The sequence below is a fragment of the Pygocentrus nattereri genome, chromosome 3 (genome assembly GCF_015220715.1).
Source record: "Pygocentrus nattereri isolate fPygNat1 chromosome 3, fPygNat1.pri, whole genome shotgun sequence".
Lineage (NCBI taxonomy): Eukaryota > Metazoa > Chordata > Actinopteri > Characiformes > Serrasalmidae > Pygocentrus > Pygocentrus nattereri.
The window spans coordinates 24,120,138-24,139,347 of NC_051213.1; the positions used below are offsets into that span (position 1 = coordinate 24,120,138).

Here is a 19,210-nt window from a genome sequence, read left to right on the forward strand (position 1 = left end):
AGAAGATTATAGTAGGTCTTGCCACAGGGATCCGGCTGGCTTTTTGGAAATTTTCTCACACCTCTGCAGTTTCTTCTAGACTCTCCCATTCAGGGGGTGTACAGTAGGGGAGTGGGGGCCATGTTGAGGACACCTCAGCTCCCCATGGCCTGCTGCCTCCATACCCGTCGTCATGGCAGCTGGAGCCCAGGTAGCACTACTCTCCCACTCACTGTATTGTAGCCTCTGCTCTGTAGTCAGGGCGGGGGCTGCCTTGCTGATTCAGACTGCTGTTAAACCAGGCAATGTGTGTCTGAGCTCATACTTGACTTGTCTCTGATTTCTTTTCTTGATCTCCAGAAACAGGAAGTGCAGAGAGCAGCAATTCTAATTTCCAGCTGTAGGTCTCTTTACAGGAAGTAGAGAGGGCAGCAGGTCTAATATCAGTCATTAGGAGTGAGTGTATGGCCCTGAGGGGTTTCCTGAAAATAACAGGAAATCTACTGGCAGATATCATGGTTACTTGATTTAAAAAAAAAAAAAAAAAAAAGTTACCTTCTTGATGAATTTGTTAATCAATTAATTCATTAAACATATTAAGCAATATTAATAAGGCAAATTATACTGTTGCAGTGTTAGGTAGATTGTGATAAATGGCATTATCACTTTAAAGGGCCCATTTTATTGTACTTTTCTACCCATTTTAAGGATGGGTGATATGATGTTATCATTACCATGATAAATTGTCACACATCATGGATAGCGACAGAGGTGGACGAAGTACACAAATCATGTACTTGAGTTGACCCAAGGTAAAATGTTACTCCAGTAACAGTAGAAGTCCTTACTCTAGACCTCAACTTGAGTAAAAGTACAAAAGTATTTGCTTTCAAATGTACTTAAGTATTGAAAGTAAAAGTACTAAAAGATAAATTATGACTCTAAAGTCCTGTTATCATTTTTGTAACTCGCTTCATGAACTCATTTTAGGTGAAAATACTCCAGTGTCTCTCTTGGTAAACCAGTCTTTTAATAGAACGTCATTAATTAGTGATGCTGACGTTTATTAAAATGATCATGAGCACAAAACACTGAAGGCAAACAGTTTCCATCAGGGAGAACCGAGTGGCTCTGAAATGAATTTTACAAACAAGCAAAGTTTCAGTTTAAGATTACTTTGTAAATTAGTTACAAGCTGAATAAAAACTTGCTTTAAACTCAGGATCACAAATAAGTTTACTTTACTATATTGATCTGTAGGTCTCTGATCATAAACATAAACTAACCCAAACTAATTTACTATAAAATGAAAGTGTTTAGTCTGAATTCAGAAAAAAAGAAACATGCCAGTCAAACTACATATGTAAATATTTCTATATTGTGGTCTATTTACACAAAGTTAGGTTAGTTCATCATTTAGGTGACGTATGTGCTCCCAAATTTTTATGCTGCTGCACTGACGTTAAACTGTGTGCTGCACTGGGTTGGTATGACCAACAGGTCAAAACAAGCTCAGAACAAAGTGACCACTGTGCCCTGATTGGTGTTCTTGCTTTGCACTTCTTTTGTTTTGACATGTTACATTTTTATACACACAAAAACCAAAAGGAACGACAGATTTCTCAAAGTGTAGTGGAGTAAAAAGTAAGATATTTGACTTTGACTTTGAAATGTAGTGGATTGAAAGTAAAAAGTCGACCAAAATGGAAATACTTAAGTAAAGTACAGATACACGACAAACCTACTTAAATACAGTAACTAATTACATTTACTTAGTTACTGTCCACCACTGGATAGCGACAGTACTTAAAGAGAACTGGCTAACTACAGTTCATTTCAAAGTGAGCAAAATTGGATTTAGTGAAGTGTAGTTTGTGTAGGTGTAGGTTTGTTTTATATGTAGCACTACAGGTTCTAATTTCAAATTTCATTTTCAGTCAGAATTCAATCTTTTCTTTGCATGTTTAAGGTTTATATATGTTAAGTGAATGAGCGGAGCTAAAGTGTTGTAGGCTAAGTGGGTAATGTATCTTTGTTTTTGTGACATCACAAAAACAGTGTATTCAGAACAGGCTGTTTTTGCAGCTTAGTTTCCAAATGGACAATATGGACTGAAAATGAACGTTAGGTTTTGAAACTTTCTTTAGGTAATGTTTTGATACTATGTGAAACTCTCTTCTATTTATAAAAAAAAGATGGATGATATATGGGCCTTTCAGTATAAGAAGAAATCAACATGTTGCTCGCCTCTCTAATCCCACTGCAGCTGTGTCAGGTGGGACCAGGTCGGGTATTGGCCTGCTTAGAGAGACTGTGTTGTCTGTTGTGGGTCAGCAGAGCAGCTGGCTGCTGGGCTGGAATTTGCCTGGCATGTTATGGGAACTTCTTTGCAGAGAAGCGGCGCTGTCGACAGGACATCCTGTGTTTGCTACGCTGCATGTTAAGCTACTGACAGTGCTAATGCTAAATAATATGCTAAAAAAATATTTTGTTTCATCAGGAAGAGCTGAATCAGATATGGAAAAACTACAATGTTATCAGAGGCAAGATTAAGAATGCACTGTCTGATGTAAAGAAGCCAGACTGCTGAATTGCATTTGAAATGGAGATTTGTGTGAATTGTATAAGTCTGTCTCGGACACAAAGGTGCTGACATGGCTGTGAAGCTAATATTTGGCCTAGGAGTACTTTATCACCGTGATTTGTGGTGTAATAAATGCCTTTTTTTGCAAATAGTTTGTCATTTTTGCTGTGAGGGCATTGAACTTACATGTTAATTCTTACTTCTATTCATTGCTACTCTGGATGATTATTAAATTTAAATTTTATGTTTAGTTGGCTAAACATCAGTACTGTTCTGTAGTTGTTCTGTGGTTGCTATTAACCCTTTTAGGTGCCCAATGACTTGTTTTGAATGTCTATGACTAGGTGCCCAATGACTGTCTTGAAATGGCTTTACTTACTTTAATTATTTCACTTGTAGCTCATTGAAATAAGAGGAGAAATGTCTTAACATGTCTTAAGAACCTATGAACACACTCATAACACATTGTTATGTATTCATAAGGCATCATAAGCATTACAAGCCTCAAATGTCGTATTTTAAACTAGTGGTGCTATCGGTAGTGTTTAACCCAAAGTCGGGAAACTCAATGTACATCACTGTTGGCTTGCTGCTAGCTTAACACTGCATCCCCAATAACTGCTAGCAGAAATTAGCATTATTGTGTTGCAGTGAAGTAATGTTAGAACCAGTGAGGGAAAAAAATCACAATGATGGCACTCTACTGACTTTCCTTTCACTCTCAATGTGTTCATTGCACAGTACCGTCATGCTCAGTGTGATGTCAGAGGATGTTTCAGGGGAGAGGACTAATGGGTACTTAGTTTGCTGTGATGTAATGTAACTTTTAAAGGGAGGGTGGTGCTTAAAAAGCATTGTAGTAACATTATGGTAATAACTCTAGGCTGGATGGCTTGTTTGGGGCTGGCAAGTGAATAACTCTAACAACACCTGTGATGAGAATTAAAGTACTGGAAATACCATGGCTTTAATAAACTTACTTGTCTCACTTTGCATTACATTTCTATTGTATTTAAAACCATGTTTATAATGCCTTATGAATGCATTATAATATGTTATGAATGTGTTTATAGGTGCTCATGGACATGGTATTCATAGAAATATTTTCATAAGTTATATGACAGTTATATTAAAGTCTTGTTTTTGTGGAAAGACCAGGTCAAAACAGAATGCAAATATTGTTCCTTAGATAACTATGTAACTAATAATGTAACTTAAGTAATTATGGTAATGTCTGGTCCAATTATGTGTTTAAAAACACAATATCCAGTGTTGGCTGATTGGTACATCAGAACATCAGCTGGTGAGTGGTTGTGAACCCATTGGCAGTCTTGTCTTTAGAGGAATGCAAGCCGTTCATGAAGTGTGGCAGCCGCTGGCTGAGGGACGACTGAGGCTCTGTGCAGGGGTCTGTTTGCCTTCAGCTTTATCTGCCAGGAAACACAGTGCTGAAGAGTTTAAAGCAACAGTCATTCTTATGAGCCTTAGCTACTCTGTATTTAAAACGCAGTGAATCTGCACATCACGTGTTGTTTCAATGTGTGTAGGGAAGATCACGTTTACATTGGTGAGTACAGCTGCTCATTAGTCATTCATGTGTCTGAAGACGTTTGTCTTATTGTGTGTGACTGAGATGTGCAGTCTTCCATGATGTGAGCACGTTTTACAGAATTGGTTTAAATGCATTCTTACAACTCCAGTTAGAACCATTGATCTACAATACTCCGTTCCATTTAACCAAAAGCCCTGCCTGTTTTTGTCATCCAGGCCTTAACTCTGCTCCCCCACTTTCCTTCCAGATGATGAAGGCGACCACCAGCACAATACCACAGGGAGTGAGGGCGGCAATACAGGGGAAGGCACTCCCCCACCCAAGCGCAAGGGCAAGTTCTCTACCCTGGGCAAGATTTTCAAACCCTGGAAATGGAGGAAGAAGAAAAGCAGTGAGAAGTTTAAGGAAACATCAGAAGGTGTTTATTTTATTTATTTATTTATTTTTGCCATATGACAGCCTACGTTTCTTTAAAGTTATGAAAGCTAAATTGTTCATATAACTTGACCTTGTCTGACTTTGCCTACTGATTAACCTATGGTGATTCTATATCATTGAGTTAGAATTGTGAGAAAAGGTTTGTGAACCATTTGGAATTATCTGGAGTTTTGCCTGAATGGCTCCTAGGCTGGAGCCAGTTGACAGTTGTCAGGAATCCCTTTTAGGTTTCATCCACTGTAATACAGGTTGGGTGATATAGATATCAGAAAATGAGCTGTACATGGCTTTAAAAAGCACAAAAATAAGTCATATTTGTCTCGTAAGATGTTCTGCACTTTTGTTTTGTAGTCCATGCCCAGCCTAAAAAACAATAATGGGCCTCAGTAACATTCGTCCATAAACTAACTTAACACAGCATTTATCATTTAAAAGTAATTTTGGACCGTTAAAGAGTGATTTTGTTAAACTTGTAATAAGAAGTACCAAACCATGTCAGGAACACACTTTCACCAGCACGCTTCTCTGAGACATTACCTCACTACCTCACAAGTGAATGTGTCTGCTCACAATGTAGGTTGAGGTTAGGAGCAGCCGCTCAATCAATATTTGCTGCAGCTTTCTCAGCAAATACTGAAAACACCCTCAGACGTTGTTCATGTGGCATGTATACACAGACATTCCCCAGAAGTTGTTGGGGTGAAGTTGGTGTTGGTAAGCAGTGCTGTGTTTTTTCCCAAACAATCCCTTAAACTGTTATGGTTTGTATGGTTTACGAACTTTTCCTCACAACTATAATCTCAGTAGTAGCTCAAAGTTTGTAGTTAGATGGTCATGTGCTAAATTTTCCCCACAGTTCTGGAAAGAAAGATGTCGATGAGAAGGCCAAGACAGGAGCTGATAGAGCAGGGAGTGCTAAAAGAGCTTCCTGAGAATGGTAGGAAAGCCTGTGTGCTGTCTGCTCTGTATATGTATTTGTTCTCTATGCTTTGTGCATGTTAAGTGATTCATGTAGATGAACAAAATGTATATGTGATGTCCCTTGATGTGAGTTACATCCTATACATCCGTTCACCTGCTGTCCAGCAATGTCCTCCAAACATACTCTGTAGTAAGGTTATAACAATCACAGCTCTCCCTATACACTCACTAGCCTGGAGGGTAGGAGATAAATTCAGCAGATTTTGAGACGAATGAAGGAAGAAAATTCAATTTGGTGCTTTTTTGACAATTTAACTTCATATTTTGAGAGGAAAATGACATGCCGTTTTTCTTGACTTGTGAAAAGTGGAGCAAATTGTGCCCTGCAGCAAAAAGCTTTGAAAGTCATGCACTGTGTGCTGTGGAGGCCCATTTTTCTGAGAGGTGTTCTGAAACATGCAAACCAGCTCTTGTTCACTGCCTCTGGCTGATTTGTAGCTTCAAAAGCCTTCTCCACTTTTCTCTAACCTGATTTTAAAAGAACAGTCTTGATATCTATCTGAAGTCTTTTTGAAGCCCTCCATGATATGTATGTATATATGTATAGTGATGATATTGCAAGATGCAACTGTTAATTAATCCTGGATGTTCTTTGAAAAGTTCATCATCTTTACCTTTTATATGTGTGTATCTTTGTATTCTTCATTTGTTGTGACAGAAGTAGATGAAGCTCATGGCCCAAAGCTACCCTATGTGAAAAATGGCCACACTCTGCCTGTAGGAGGCAGCAGCGGAAGTGGGAGTCGAGGGCTTGAGCCCATTCGGTCCCGGGCTGAGCCAGACCTCAGAGTAAACCAGGCCTGGCTGCCCCAGATTGAGGAGCGCAGGGGTCGTGTCCCCTCTGACGGCGAGCGTCGTGGCATGTTGGGCATTCGACCCACCAGCCATGATGAGGCTAGGAGAGGTGGCCGATCTGGCGGGGAGGAATGGAAAACCAACCTGGCTTGGCAGATGGACGAGAACCGCCGTGGAGGCAGAGCAGACGAGAAAAGACCTGGCCTGATCAAAGCCCCATCTGAGGACTGCCGAAGGACACGCCCCGAACCAGAGTGGAAACCCACCCTCCCCCGCCACTCTTCAACTGAGGAGGGCAGAGGAAGACGAGGTGAGTCGGCTGATTTTATAGAATGTCATTTAATTAATTTACTACATCTGATATCAGCTAACAAACTCGCAAATTGCTTATTTGTATCTAACAGTATGAGGTGAAATCTAATGCAACTGAAGATTGCTTTCTGTTAAAGCATTAGCATAATTTTGTTAATCTGCTTCTGGCATCTTGTATGTGGTAAACTTCAGAATAGGGAAAGAACTGATCTCTGCAGCCTTTGGCCCCACTCACCTGCAGTTGCACACGTTTTCTTCAGCGCTTCCTCCTCCTCTCCTGGCCTTGCTGGAGAGGAGGGCAGCTGTGCTCCCCTGGGTCCTGCTCCAGCTAAGATTCTTATTTAGGAACAGGGGAGGGACAGCGCAGCTTTATTCTCTTTCCCTCCTAATTAACACGCTGCTGTCGATTCAACTTAAACCTCTTTAGAACAAGCACTTTCCTTTTAGCCACAAACCTCCATTGGGCATAAATTCACTGCTCCACCAGGACTAATTATCCATTATGAGTTTAAATAGTTGTCAGTACTTCAATATTGACCTTAGCTATTAATCAAGGAAAGCAAGGGCTGGTAAAAGAGTTTAAATTTTGTTTCATTTCATCTCCTCTCTTGCCTGTGGCTGGCTCTCTTCTTTACTGTTCTGACCCACTCCCTTCTGCTGTCTGTGTCTTGGTGTGATAAAGCAGCTGTAAATAACCCTGAGCTTAAAACATCAGCTTTGAAGAATGGAGAAGGACTAAGGGGGAGGGGGCGAGGGATAGAGACAGAGGGAGGTAATTATGGCAGCCTGTTTATCTCCCGTGGCGGCTGATGAGCTGATTAAGAAAAGCACACAGACGAGCGGCATGGGAATGATAACACAACTCAGCAACACAGCTTAAACATCCTCTCAGGATGGATGAGAAGAGCTTAGATTTTTGTGTTTGATGCTGATGACTGTGACTTTGATTTCATCATTAAGGAAATTCTTTATTGGTTATCACGTCACTGAAATTCAAGATGAATAACTTCCAGGGTAAACACTAAAAACTACACATGTAAAAATGCATCAGTGCATCATGATACATATATCTGGAGTTGACAAATCATCTGTATCAAACACATTGATGCTCACTTTATCAAATTTCACAATGGGTTGATTTGATTTCACTTTAAAAAAAAAAAAAACCACTGACCAGACAAATATGACTTGAGCATTGATTCTTTCAGTATCTGTATACACAATAAACAGACACCAGGAGACCAAGACACCAGATATTTGTGCTTCTACAGTATCTCACAAAAGTGAATACACCCCTCACATTTCTGCAAATATTTTATTATATCTTTTCATGGGACAACACTGTAGAAATTAAACATGGATCTAACTTAAAGTAGTCAGTGTTGAGCTTGTATAGCAGTATAGATTTACTGTCCTCTGAAAATAACTCAACGCACAGTCATTAATGTCTAAATAGCTGGCAACACAAGTGAGCACACCTCCCAGTAAACATGTTCAAATTGTGCCCAATTGTGTCATTGTCTCTTCCTGATGTCATGTGACTCGTTAGAGTTACAAGCTTCCAGGTGTGAATGGGGAGCAGGGCTGTTAAATTCTGTGTTTTGAGTATGGATATTCAACATGGCATCTCATGGCAAAGAACTCTCTGAGGATGTGAGAAATAGAATTGTTGCTCTCCACAAAGATATGACCTAGGCTGTAAGAAGATTGCACCCTGAAATTGAGCTATAGCACGATGTCCAAGGTCATATAGTGGTTTTCCAGAACAGGTTCCACTCCAGACAGGCCTCACCAGGGTTGACCAAAGAAGTTGAATCCACGTGTTCAGCGTCATATCCAGGTGTTGGCTTCAGAAAATAGATGCATGAGTGTTGCCAGCATTGCTGCAGAGGGTGAAGAAGTGGGAGGTCAGGCTGTCAGTACTCAGACCATACACCACGCGGTGCATCAATTTGGTCTGCATGGCTGTCATCCCAGAAGGAAGCCACTTCTGAAGCCCGGAAACAGTTTGCTGAAGATGACCAGTCAAAGATTCTGGATTACTGGAACCATGTCCTATGGTCTGACGAGACCAAGATAAGCTTGTTTGGCTCAGATGGTCTCCAACATGTGTGGTGGCGCCCTGGAGCTGAGTGAGTGCTGCCGGCACTGGGGAGCTGCAGTTCATTGAGGGGAAACATGAATTCCAGCATGTACTGTGACATTCTGAAGCAGAGCATGGTCCCCTCCCTTTGGAAACAGCACCACGCAGACGTTTTCCAACTCGATAACAATCCCAAACACACCTCCAAGATGACAACTGTCTTGCTGAAGGTAAAGGTGATGGACTGGCCAAGTATGTCTCCAGACCTAAACCCTGGACCTAAAGTACCTGTGGGACATCCTCAAGTGGACGGAGGAGCGCAAGGTGTCTTAACATCCTCCAGCTCCGTGATGTCATCAAGGAGGAGTGGAAGAGGATTCCAGTAGCAACCTGGGCAATTCTGGTGAATTCCATGCCCAAGAGGGTTAAGGCAGTGCTAGATAATAATGGTGATCACACAAAATATTGACACTTTGTGCACAATTCGGACATGTTCACTGTGAGGTGTACTCACTTGTGTTGCCAGCTATTTAGACATTAATGGATAGTAAATCTATACTGCTGTACAAGCTGTACATTGACTAGTTTAAGTTATATCCAAGTTTAATTTCTACAGTGTAGTTCCATGAAAAAATATAATAAAATATTTGCAGAAATGTGAGGGGTGTACTCACTTTTGTGAAATACTGTAGAAGCACAAAAATGTGTCTTGGTCTCCTGGTGTCTGTTTATTGTGTATACAGATGCTGAAAGAATCAATGCTCAAGTCATATTTGTCTGGTCAGTGGTTTTTTTTTTTTTTTTTTTGAAGTGAAATCAAATAAAACCATTGTGAAATTTCCAAAATATATCATTATAATTGGGAAATAAATTGCTGTTGTGATGTTCAAAATTTGTTATTTTTTTAGTTTATATTATATATTGTATATAAATGTCAGTATTGTCTTCTAACCCTAAACCTAACTAGATAAAAGGCCCATGTAAGCACATAGCAGCTTCTCTTGGCTAAGCAAAATGGTGCTAAATGTTGTTTCATGCCCAGATTTTGCAAGTAGTTTGTCTTATACGTGTGTCCTGTACACTGTTGCTTACGTCTGAGACTCCCAGACACAGAGTTTGTTGAATATTTTAAGTCATTCTTACAAGTAGCAGCTGAGAAGCAGCTTAATGCAAGGAACAGGTCCAGAGACTGTGACATCGCCTGATACAGCCAAAGGAGAGAGGTAGTGATGCAGGCAGTGTGAGAGGAAACCAATACATGGCTGAATGTGTTTATATGTGTGCTTGCCATCAGACTGGACGACAGACTGTAACTGAGTACACAGTGGCAAAACTGGAAAGCCTTAACATGCTTTTTAAGTTGTACCAGAGCTTATTTGTGGCATATCAGTATAAAAGTTGACAAATTCATGAATTTGTATTGGTATATTGCTCTCAATTACTGCAATATTTAAGCCCTCAGATTCTGTCATGGTGTTTGTGTTTTCACAGAATCAGACAGCAGTCATTATGTTCCGGACTCAGAAGCTTTGAGGGACACTCTGCGAGAACCGTTGCCTCCCAAGCAGTCTGTTATGCCGCCCAAGTGGCTGATGAGCTCCACTCCAGAGCCTGGCATGGAGGGCTCCCCCCGCACGCCCGCCCACAGCCCCGCCACCTCTTTCTCTTCTTCTTCCGCTTCCTCCAGCTCTCCCCCATCTTCAGCAACCAGTGCAGCTGGCAAGCCCCTACGGACTGCTTCGTCTGCTGGGGCTAACACGCAGGCGTCCAGCGGAGCACTCTACACTCCCTCCTCTGTACATTCATCCTCCTCTGTGGGCACGGCCCCAACCCAGCCGGTCAAGCAGCCCCCACTGCCTCCACCCAAGCCAGTGAACCGCACCACCAACCCTGCAATGCTGGGTGAGTGCTTGCTGCTTTCTGGAGTGACCCTCAAAAGGCGTAGATCAGATTTTGTGCATACTGCATTACGGCTTGTTAGGTAGAGCCTTCAAAGGAAATGTTCTCAGTAGAAGCCACAGACCTCAATAGACTCTATACATATCCCCATCCTGGCGTTCCAGGCTTTTCAAGTGTGATAGGGCATCTTTAATGAGATGAGTCTCAAGCACATCTCTTCCCTGGCATCCCTCTGTTCTAGTGCAGCATTTTCTCTAATGACTGTGGGCTTGGCAGGAAGCTTTTTACTGCAGTGCTGCAGTGTTTTTGTTGCTGTTTGGTGTTTTCTTCCACTATGGAGGTGCTGTACATATTTGAGCCACAAGTCCAGTTTGTAATCTAAGTTGTGGCACATGTACGTCAAAATACTCAGAGTTCCATGTGCAAATTATATGTAATGTCTAGTTTGTTTGTGATGGAACTGCCTAAATGATCATGTCATAATTTAGGCAGGCCTGCTTTTTTGGGGCACTTGCTTAATTCTCATATTTGTCATATTCAGAGCTTAGACTCGGCTTAAAATGTTTGTGTTGTGGCATATATTCATACGGTTAATGATCATCATGATATATGTCGAAATATACACAGTACACAGTTACCAAGTGTACTCACATGCTTGCCGTTCACGTCTTTGAAAAGTTTGTGAACATATATTTTAAAAGATAAAACATGCATCAATCTGCATGCAGAAAGGCTGCATAAATGGCCAAGGTTAAGGAAGTTTCGAGTCTCAGCAAGAGTTCCTGTGATTGTTAATGCTCTTTGATCCAAAAATACAGTGAAAAAGCTGTTTTCATTCACGCTATAATCGTTTTTAGATTTGACACTTGCTACAAATTATCCCCAGGAAAGAAAAGCCATGTTTGACCCAGTTAGAGTCCTTACATAATGCAGTCAACTCTTTCTCCTTTTTTCCTGAGGAACACAATAACTGGATAATTAACCTCTTCCAGGTGTCCTGCTATGAAAGGATGGAATGAATTACTCCAGACAACCATACTCTTAACCATGTCCAGAAGGGTGGACTATTATGTACATTGAAAGCAACAAACTCTTTGTTCCCAGCAATCATTTAAAGTTTATAGTATGGCTTCAGCGTCTGTTCACTGAGCTTTTATTATGCAGCTTTTCAGTTCCATGAGGGCTGCACAAGTCTGATTAAAAATTGACTAAAGAGATTGTGCCATCTGCTACCAAACCAAATGCAGCCTGCTGAGTGATGACAAGTTGGTACAAAATGATGATACACTATATATTCCTGTCAAGGAATGAAAGTATGCATTGGCTTGGTATTTTCTGGATGCATACAAAACTGCCCTGAACTCATTAAAAAATCAAATGCAGACATTTTTTCTTCTTTATACCAAGCATAGTCGATTGGTCAAGTTTAGTGGTGGTTGAGATCTTATATTTTTGCACTGGAGCAACAAAGCTGATACAATGAAAAATCTGTCATTCAAATTTTTCATTACAGTGGATAGATTTCTGTTGATTTTTATCTACATTGGCCTCATAGCTCTACTACAAAACTCAAGAATCAAACTTTAGACAATGAACATCTTGGGGGATCGACTACATTTGGGGTAGGGAGAAAAATTTGTGAATTTGACCTCTCTGTGAACTATTCACTATATGTTTTTCAAATAATACTTAATTGAAACTTTTGGGAATAATATATTGTTGTGCAACTGATGCCAATCAGAGTGAGAGATTTTACCATTGATGCATGCTTTATTGTGTCTTGCATAGGAGCTGTTCCAGGTGATTGTAAGCTTTGCTGAATATAGAGCAAACATGTCTCCATACTGCCTCCTGCAGGTCACTTTGTGAAGTATTTGAACAGGAGAGCTGTGTAAGCATATTGGACAAGTATAGAGATTTGGACTGCTGGATAACAATGGTCCTGTGTTATCCATTGAGCTTGAGAGGATTTTGAATTTGCTTTTCAACGGAGATTTTACAAGTGACAAGCTCTTGATTAATAATAACACTTATATAAACTAGTATGTGCTTGGCTCCTTCATTGCTGTAAACCTAATTACAGTACAGTGAGCCACCTCCTTAAATTAAATGCTTTGTTTAGTCAAAAGTAACTTAATTCTTCGTTACATTTTACCACTTACGCTACAGTCTTTACACACGGCCCTTTTCAGATTTATGTTAAGGTCTCTGTTGGTCATATGCAAGTGGGTTAGTACCCAGTGGCTGGTGTTTTGACCCCTTCGGGATGGTTTCTTACCCTTGCCAGCCTCCACCCTGCACGGGGGTGACCCCTTTCCCCTCTACTGGTCCTGTTGGAAGCGCGAGGGCGACTATGATGTGTACCTGTCCCTGCCTGTGTACCTGTGCCGGCGGGCAGGAGGCGTGCGCACAGGTAACGCCAAGGCCACGCCTGTCGCCACGGCAGCGCCACCTCGTCTGTCATGTCGTCCGTCTGCTCAGTGTGTGCTGGCATCATCTTCCTCACCTTGGCCACCGCATGCTCTTAGCCTGGCTGAGATGCTGGACAACCATGCAGTGGCTACAGTGCCCCATTTTCCTTTTGGGTCTATTTTTCTTCACCTCTCTCCCTGTTCCTCTATCACTGTTTTGCTCTCTCGTTCTCTCTCGCTCTCTCTTGCTCTCTCTCGCACTCTCTCTCTCTCTCTCTCTCTCTCTCTCTCTCTTTTCTGCTCTCCTGCTAAGCTGCATGTCTATGGCACAAAATTAGCAGTAAGCGCCACAGTGTTAACAGTATGTATTAAATGGCATGCAGCATTGTGAGAAGGCCTGTCGCCCTGTCAGACTTGCCAGCACAGCAGGAGTGCTCCATTTGCTCTGGAGCAGAAGCAGTGAAACAGCAACTGTGACAGCTAATCCACACATCTGCTCCAATGAGATTAGAGCAAACAGCAAATAAGTCTAATCTAATGCATTGCATGCTGAAAGGCCATAGGTCACTCAGATTAGGCTGCATAGGATCTAAAACCTCTGTTTTAAATCTGATTTCAGGTCTGTTTATTTTAATGCAGTGCTCTGCTTGATTGCGATTACTGACACTAAGTTCAGCTGTGCAGATATTTGAAAGAGACGCATGCTGTTACTGTATTAAGGCTAGAATTTCTGGCTGTGGCTTTCTGTGTTGACAACTGTACTGAGGTTATCAGTACATGGAGCATGTTTAGCCTTGTGTCTATGGCAATTGAATGTGAAGTTTCTCCAACCACATGGACATGTACAGTATGTGACAGTTACAGGATTGAGTTTCTATTCTTGTTTTTAAGCATTTCTACTCGTGTTGTATTATACACTGTGTTAGTGTTTTAAAATGTTTATCGTTTTTTTTAAAAATGGCCTTAGTCAGTCTATTTGGGGTTCAGTGTTAGGAGGCTTTGAAAATTAAACTCATGGTTTTAAGATTCAAACAAGGTGAAGTGGCAACCTTGACATGTAATATTGTAATACAGTTGCTAAAGATGGGATGGGTGACAGGTTTTAATGATGTAAAATCAGGATGATTACATTAGGTGTATAAAACACACAATCACATTTTTAAATAAAAAGTATTTGAGTTAATAGCCTACTGTTGTAGCCTCCTCCAAAGCACTTGCCAGGAGACCACACACCAGTAGCAGTGTTAAAGATTTTGTATTTCTTTAAACCAATTTTTGTTTTAAACACTTTAAAAAGGTCAATAAAAAGTTGATCCCCAATATTCAATACATCTAATGAAAGATTCTAATGTGTACTAATGTGTTACTGCTTTTTGAGGTTTATTATTGTTAAAATACCAATAATACAGAAAACCGTACTACTTTTGGTCACTGATATCATTAAAGAAAATTTCCATGCCACCCCATCCCTTTTAACTTTAACATGTAGAAATGAGTGTTAAAAAAAAAAACAGCTGTAAAGCTCTGCTTGATAGCGGCTCATTACCCTCCCTCCTTCTCCAGCTGAATTTGCCCAGATGACGGGAGGCACTAACCTAGTACCAGCCAAACCTTCTCCGCCCATGCCTCCAAAGAGAACCACACCGGTCACAAAACGCAACACTGAGGATTCCAACTTGCCCATCTCATCTCTGCCATCAATGTTGTCACCTGAGGACAGAGCCAACATCCCAGGGGGCTTCCCACTGCCCCCACCTCCACCGTCCCCACCTATACCAACGCACATTCCACCCTCACCTCCCCGAGGCCACACTCACCACCTCCTGCATCAACACTCTTATCCCCATCCTTTGCCCCAACCGCTACCTGTCCATTTTGACCCCCCAAGCCCACTGCAGGAGCCACCTGCCCGTCAAGCCCCAGTGCCCCTACACATCATGATCCAGCGGGCGCTGACCAGCCCTGGACCGGCACTCCCTCACCCGGACGGCTCCCAGCGCGCCCACTCGCTGCTGTTTGAGACACCTCCAGAATACCAGGGAGTCCGCCCTCTGCCCGTCACCATTCAGCCACTTAAAGTGTGAGTGTCCAGCACCACTGTCTTGTGCTATCGCCAGCACAGTTCTAGAAACAAGGCTGCAGAACATTGACATTGGATTCATGTGCTAAAAATGAATAAATAAATGTTACATTTTTTCCTAATGCTAAACCAGGTACATTTTTGTGTGCAGAACAACATTGGGTATCAGCATTTGGTTTGCAGTTTTGTTATTCAGATATTATTTAGCTAATCAAGTAATCACACCTTTGCTTTCTGCCATTTTCTCTCACATCCTCAAAGTGATTTTCCTCTTGTGTGATAAAACAAAATAGTAGTACCGCCCCTTACTGTGTCCTGTAGTGTATTGCGGTCTGTTGAAATGACCACGTACATCATATGAGCATTATAGAGCACCATAGATCAGTTGTGTTTGTTACTTTTGTCCATAAAGGACACAACAACTATTTTAGTTTGTAAACTCACCATTTCAATCAATGTGTTATCTAACTTTTGTTGTTGTGGCTTTTGCTAGGAACACTTTAACATCCATCTCTCTAACATATAATTATTGATTGCATAATTGTTGACTTGCATTAGAATCAAATGTGACTGTTTGCAGTACACTGACTGTCAGCCTTGCCAGTGTAAATTAATGCCTAGTCAATTTACTAGTCAACAAAACCACATATTAAGATTAAATTGAGCCTGTTATTTAATTTGGTGTGATTTCACAGATGAAGTTTTGTGTCCCATTGACTAACTTGTCTGTTTTCCTCTTCTCAGAGGTGAAGATGACTACTCAGATGAGGAGGAAGAAGAAGAAGAGGAGGAAGAAGAGGAGGAGGAAGAGGAAGAGGAGGAAGAAGAGGATGAGGAAGAGGAGGAAGACGAGCCTTCTCCTGAACACCTGCCTCTCCCTCAGACTCAGCCAGAGCTGGAGCCACGCAGCCGCAGGTGTCTGGTGGGAGAACTGAGTGTCAGCATGATCCCGGAGGGACCCGACAGCAGTGAGGGAGAGGAGGGAGAGGAAGACCAGCATGCTGAGGAGAGCGATTCGGACGGGCCTGTGCTCTACAAGGAGGATGAATCGGATGAAGATGAAGAGGATGAGAGTCCTCCAAGTATGTGAACAGTAGGGATGTAAACCTCCGACCTCACAAAGATTTTCTTAGTCTTTAACAGCTATCACAAGATATATATATATATATATATATATATATATATATATATATATATATATATATATATATAATTATTTCTTTAGGTTCAAGGTGGCAGTATTTGCATTATAGTTGTAGACATCGTGTTCCCTGGTTCCTGTCACTAATATTTGAAAGAAATCAGTTGTTGTTTTTTTTCCTACAGTGAAGTTATCATATATTTCTATCATATGATAGAAATTTTGAAAAATCTATGAAATTTCCTGTTACGGTGACCCATCTATGGACGCTGATTGCAGTTCCTGAATACAGTGAACCATGCAGTTTAATGGATTGAAGTTATAATGAACAAAAGCTTTTTTAGTTTAGCTTGTTTTTGCTAGCAGTACCACACTAGCTAGGAAGTAGTAGATTACTTTCAGTGAGTGTTTGGTAAGCGGGTATGAAACCCCACCCCCCCTTACCCAAAACTGAGTGCATGCTTTACTGAATATTATAATTCCTAACATTGCTAAACTAATTACTACTTTCATATCAGTGCACTGTAATGTAATGATGCATTTTACACCACTTGTGAGCAGTGCTTGCTCTAGTTCTGCCACGTGCCAAATAGATCTCTAAGGCATGTGGTGCAGTAGCACTCCAGGGGTGATTTAAGAGTTAATGTGAGTTCACTGAGTACAGGAGGATCCAAAAAAAAAAAGGAATTATTGGACCTGGTGACTTTTTCCATTGATCCATAGCCCAGTTCATATGCTTGCGTGCCCATTGTAGGCACTACAGTAGACAGAGTTTAGCATGGGCATTCTTATCTGTGGCAGCACAGCCCCATACACAGCTGGGTGTGATGCGCTGTGTGTTGTCACATTCAGTTATCATTAATGAAAGTTTCACAGTAGCTTTTCTGTCAGTTTGGACCAGACAGGATAGCCTTTGTTGTCCTTGTGCATCGATGAGTCTTGGGCTCTCAACATTTTGTTGCTGGTTCATGGTTAGTTCCTCCTTGGACCACTGTCAGTAGGGAATCGACTGATCTAATATGAATCAGACCTTGTCATACACTGTTAAGAGATATTTAACTTTATTTGCTTCATCTGCCATAATGTTTTGGCTCATTTCTGTGTCTGTGTGTATATAATATATATATATATATATATATATATATATATATATATATATATATATATATATATATATATATATATATATATATATATACACATACGTATATGTGTGTGTGTGATGAGAGAGAGAGAGAGAGAGAGAGATTGAGAAATTCAGAAATAATTGTGTGGGCCTGCTTTTGACTCTGCTTTTTTTTTACTCTCTCGCTCTCTATCTCGCTCTCTCTCTCGCTCTCTATCTCGCTCTCTCCCTCGCGCTCTCTATCTCGCTCTCTCCCTCGCTCTCCCTCGCGCTCTCTCCCTCGCGCTCTCTATCTCGCTCTCTCCCTCGCTCTCTCTCTCTCTCTCTCTCTCTCTCTCTCTCTCTCTCTCTCTCTCTCTCTCTCTCTCTCTCTCTCTCTCTCTCTCTCTCTCTCTCTCTCGGATCTCTCTCTCTCTCTCTCTCTCCCTCCCTCTCTCCCTCTCTCCCTCTCTCCCCCTGTCCCTTTGTGTATTTTGTCCAGGTGCTTTGGCCAGCAGAGTAAAGAGGAAGGACACTTTGGCTCTGAAGCTGAGCAGTCGGCCCTCAGCCCCAGACAGGCAGGCTCCTGAGAGGCAGGCCAGAGTGGAGCACACAGGCCTTTCCTGGCAGAGCAAGGAGCAGTGGGAGGCCATCCGCACACAGATTGGCACAGCACTCACACGGTACACACATGCATACGCTCAGTATGCTCATTCATTACTAATTCACACCTTGATGTATATTGAAAGAGAGCGATTAGGCAAAATGTCTTCCTAATCTGAAACATAATTAGTAATAACTTCTGCTTGTCTGTAGACGACTGAGCCAGAGGCCCACTGCTGAGGAGTTGGAACAGAGGAACATTCTACAGCGTAATCATTTTCCTTATCATCGTTTTGCCAGCCTAATGCTGTGTGCTCTTCACAGCCAAGCTTAAATGTCTCCCTTTAATCACACATCAGGGCTGTACTTAAACTTACTGAGCAGGTAGCACCAGTGCTGGAAAAGTCGTGTTTTATTTTGTTTGTTTTTTTTTTTTTAGGACAAATAAAATTATTGTAAAATTGTTGAAGGAAAAAAATCAATAATAATACTTCTGAAGGAAAATATGTGCAGAAAATTTTAGACCATGACTCGCTTCACATGTTTTGGCCCAAAACGAAACAACTTCTGGTTTTGCATGTTGGGTAACCCTCTGTGTACAGAGATCTATATTTATACAATAGCATTCACAATGGTGGTTGTTGTGCCCTGCAAATCATTTTTAATTTTTCTCCAGCCAAGAATGAAGCAGATCGTCAGGCAGAGGTTCGGGAAATCAAACGCAGGCTCACCAGAAAGGTAAAACTCAACACGTCTGCTTTGTTTTAATATGACACTGTACATTAATGATGTGTTTATAATTGTATTTTTTTTTATAAAACACATGCAGTATTCACCTGACATTTTGTCCCCTTTTCAGTTAAGTCAGAGGCCCACAGTGGCTGAGCTACAGGCCAGAAAGATCCTGCGCTTCCACGAGTACGTGGAGGTCACACTCGCTCAAGACTACGACCGCCGTGCTGACAAGCCATGGACCAAACTCACTCCTGCCGACAAGGTAAAGTTTCAGCTTTCTTGCTGCTCAGCTGGTTTTCCAATTCAACTGTATGATCTATCAACGCTTCTATGTTTTGCTTCCTAATCATGTGGTTTCTACCTAGGCTGCAATTCGAAAGGAGCTCAATGAATTCAAGAGCTCTGAGATGGAAGTTCATGAAGAGAGTAGGATTTATACGAGGTAAACAATGCACACCATAATACAAACGTGGCTTACTTAGTTCAAATCTATGGTTCTAAAAAAGGTGCTT

General features: G+C 41.4%; 1 protein-coding gene across 8 annotated transcripts in view; it reads left to right on the forward strand.

Moving 5' to 3' along the window:
• Positions 1-19,210, forward strand: part of phactr4b (phosphatase and actin regulator 4b) — a 42,944-nt gene that overhangs the window by 22,215 nt on the left and 1,519 nt on the right. For 5 of the 8 annotated variants that reach the window (XM_017724084.2, XM_017724086.2, XM_017724085.2 and 2 more), the window contains 12 exons: positions 4,363-4,533; positions 5,410-5,490; positions 6,193-6,639; positions 10,216-10,626; positions 12,911-13,036; positions 14,598-15,114; positions 15,859-16,196; positions 17,863-18,043; positions 18,177-18,232; positions 18,640-18,701; positions 18,823-18,960; positions 19,064-19,140. In XM_017724084.2, the coding sequence (XP_017579573.1) occupies positions 4,363-4,533; positions 5,410-5,490; positions 6,193-6,639; positions 10,216-10,626; positions 12,911-13,036; positions 14,598-15,114; positions 15,859-16,196; positions 17,863-18,043; positions 18,177-18,232; positions 18,640-18,701; positions 18,823-18,960; positions 19,064-19,140 (2,605 nt within the window). Of the gene's footprint in view, positions 1-43; positions 191-4,362; positions 4,534-5,409; positions 5,491-6,192; positions 6,640-10,215; positions 10,627-12,910; positions 13,037-14,597; positions 15,115-15,858; positions 16,197-17,862; positions 18,044-18,176; positions 18,233-18,639; positions 18,702-18,822; positions 18,961-19,063; positions 19,141-19,210 lie in introns of those variants that run through there. The other 3 variants (XM_017724081.2, XM_017724080.2, XM_017724087.2) reach the window with 3 other exon arrangements.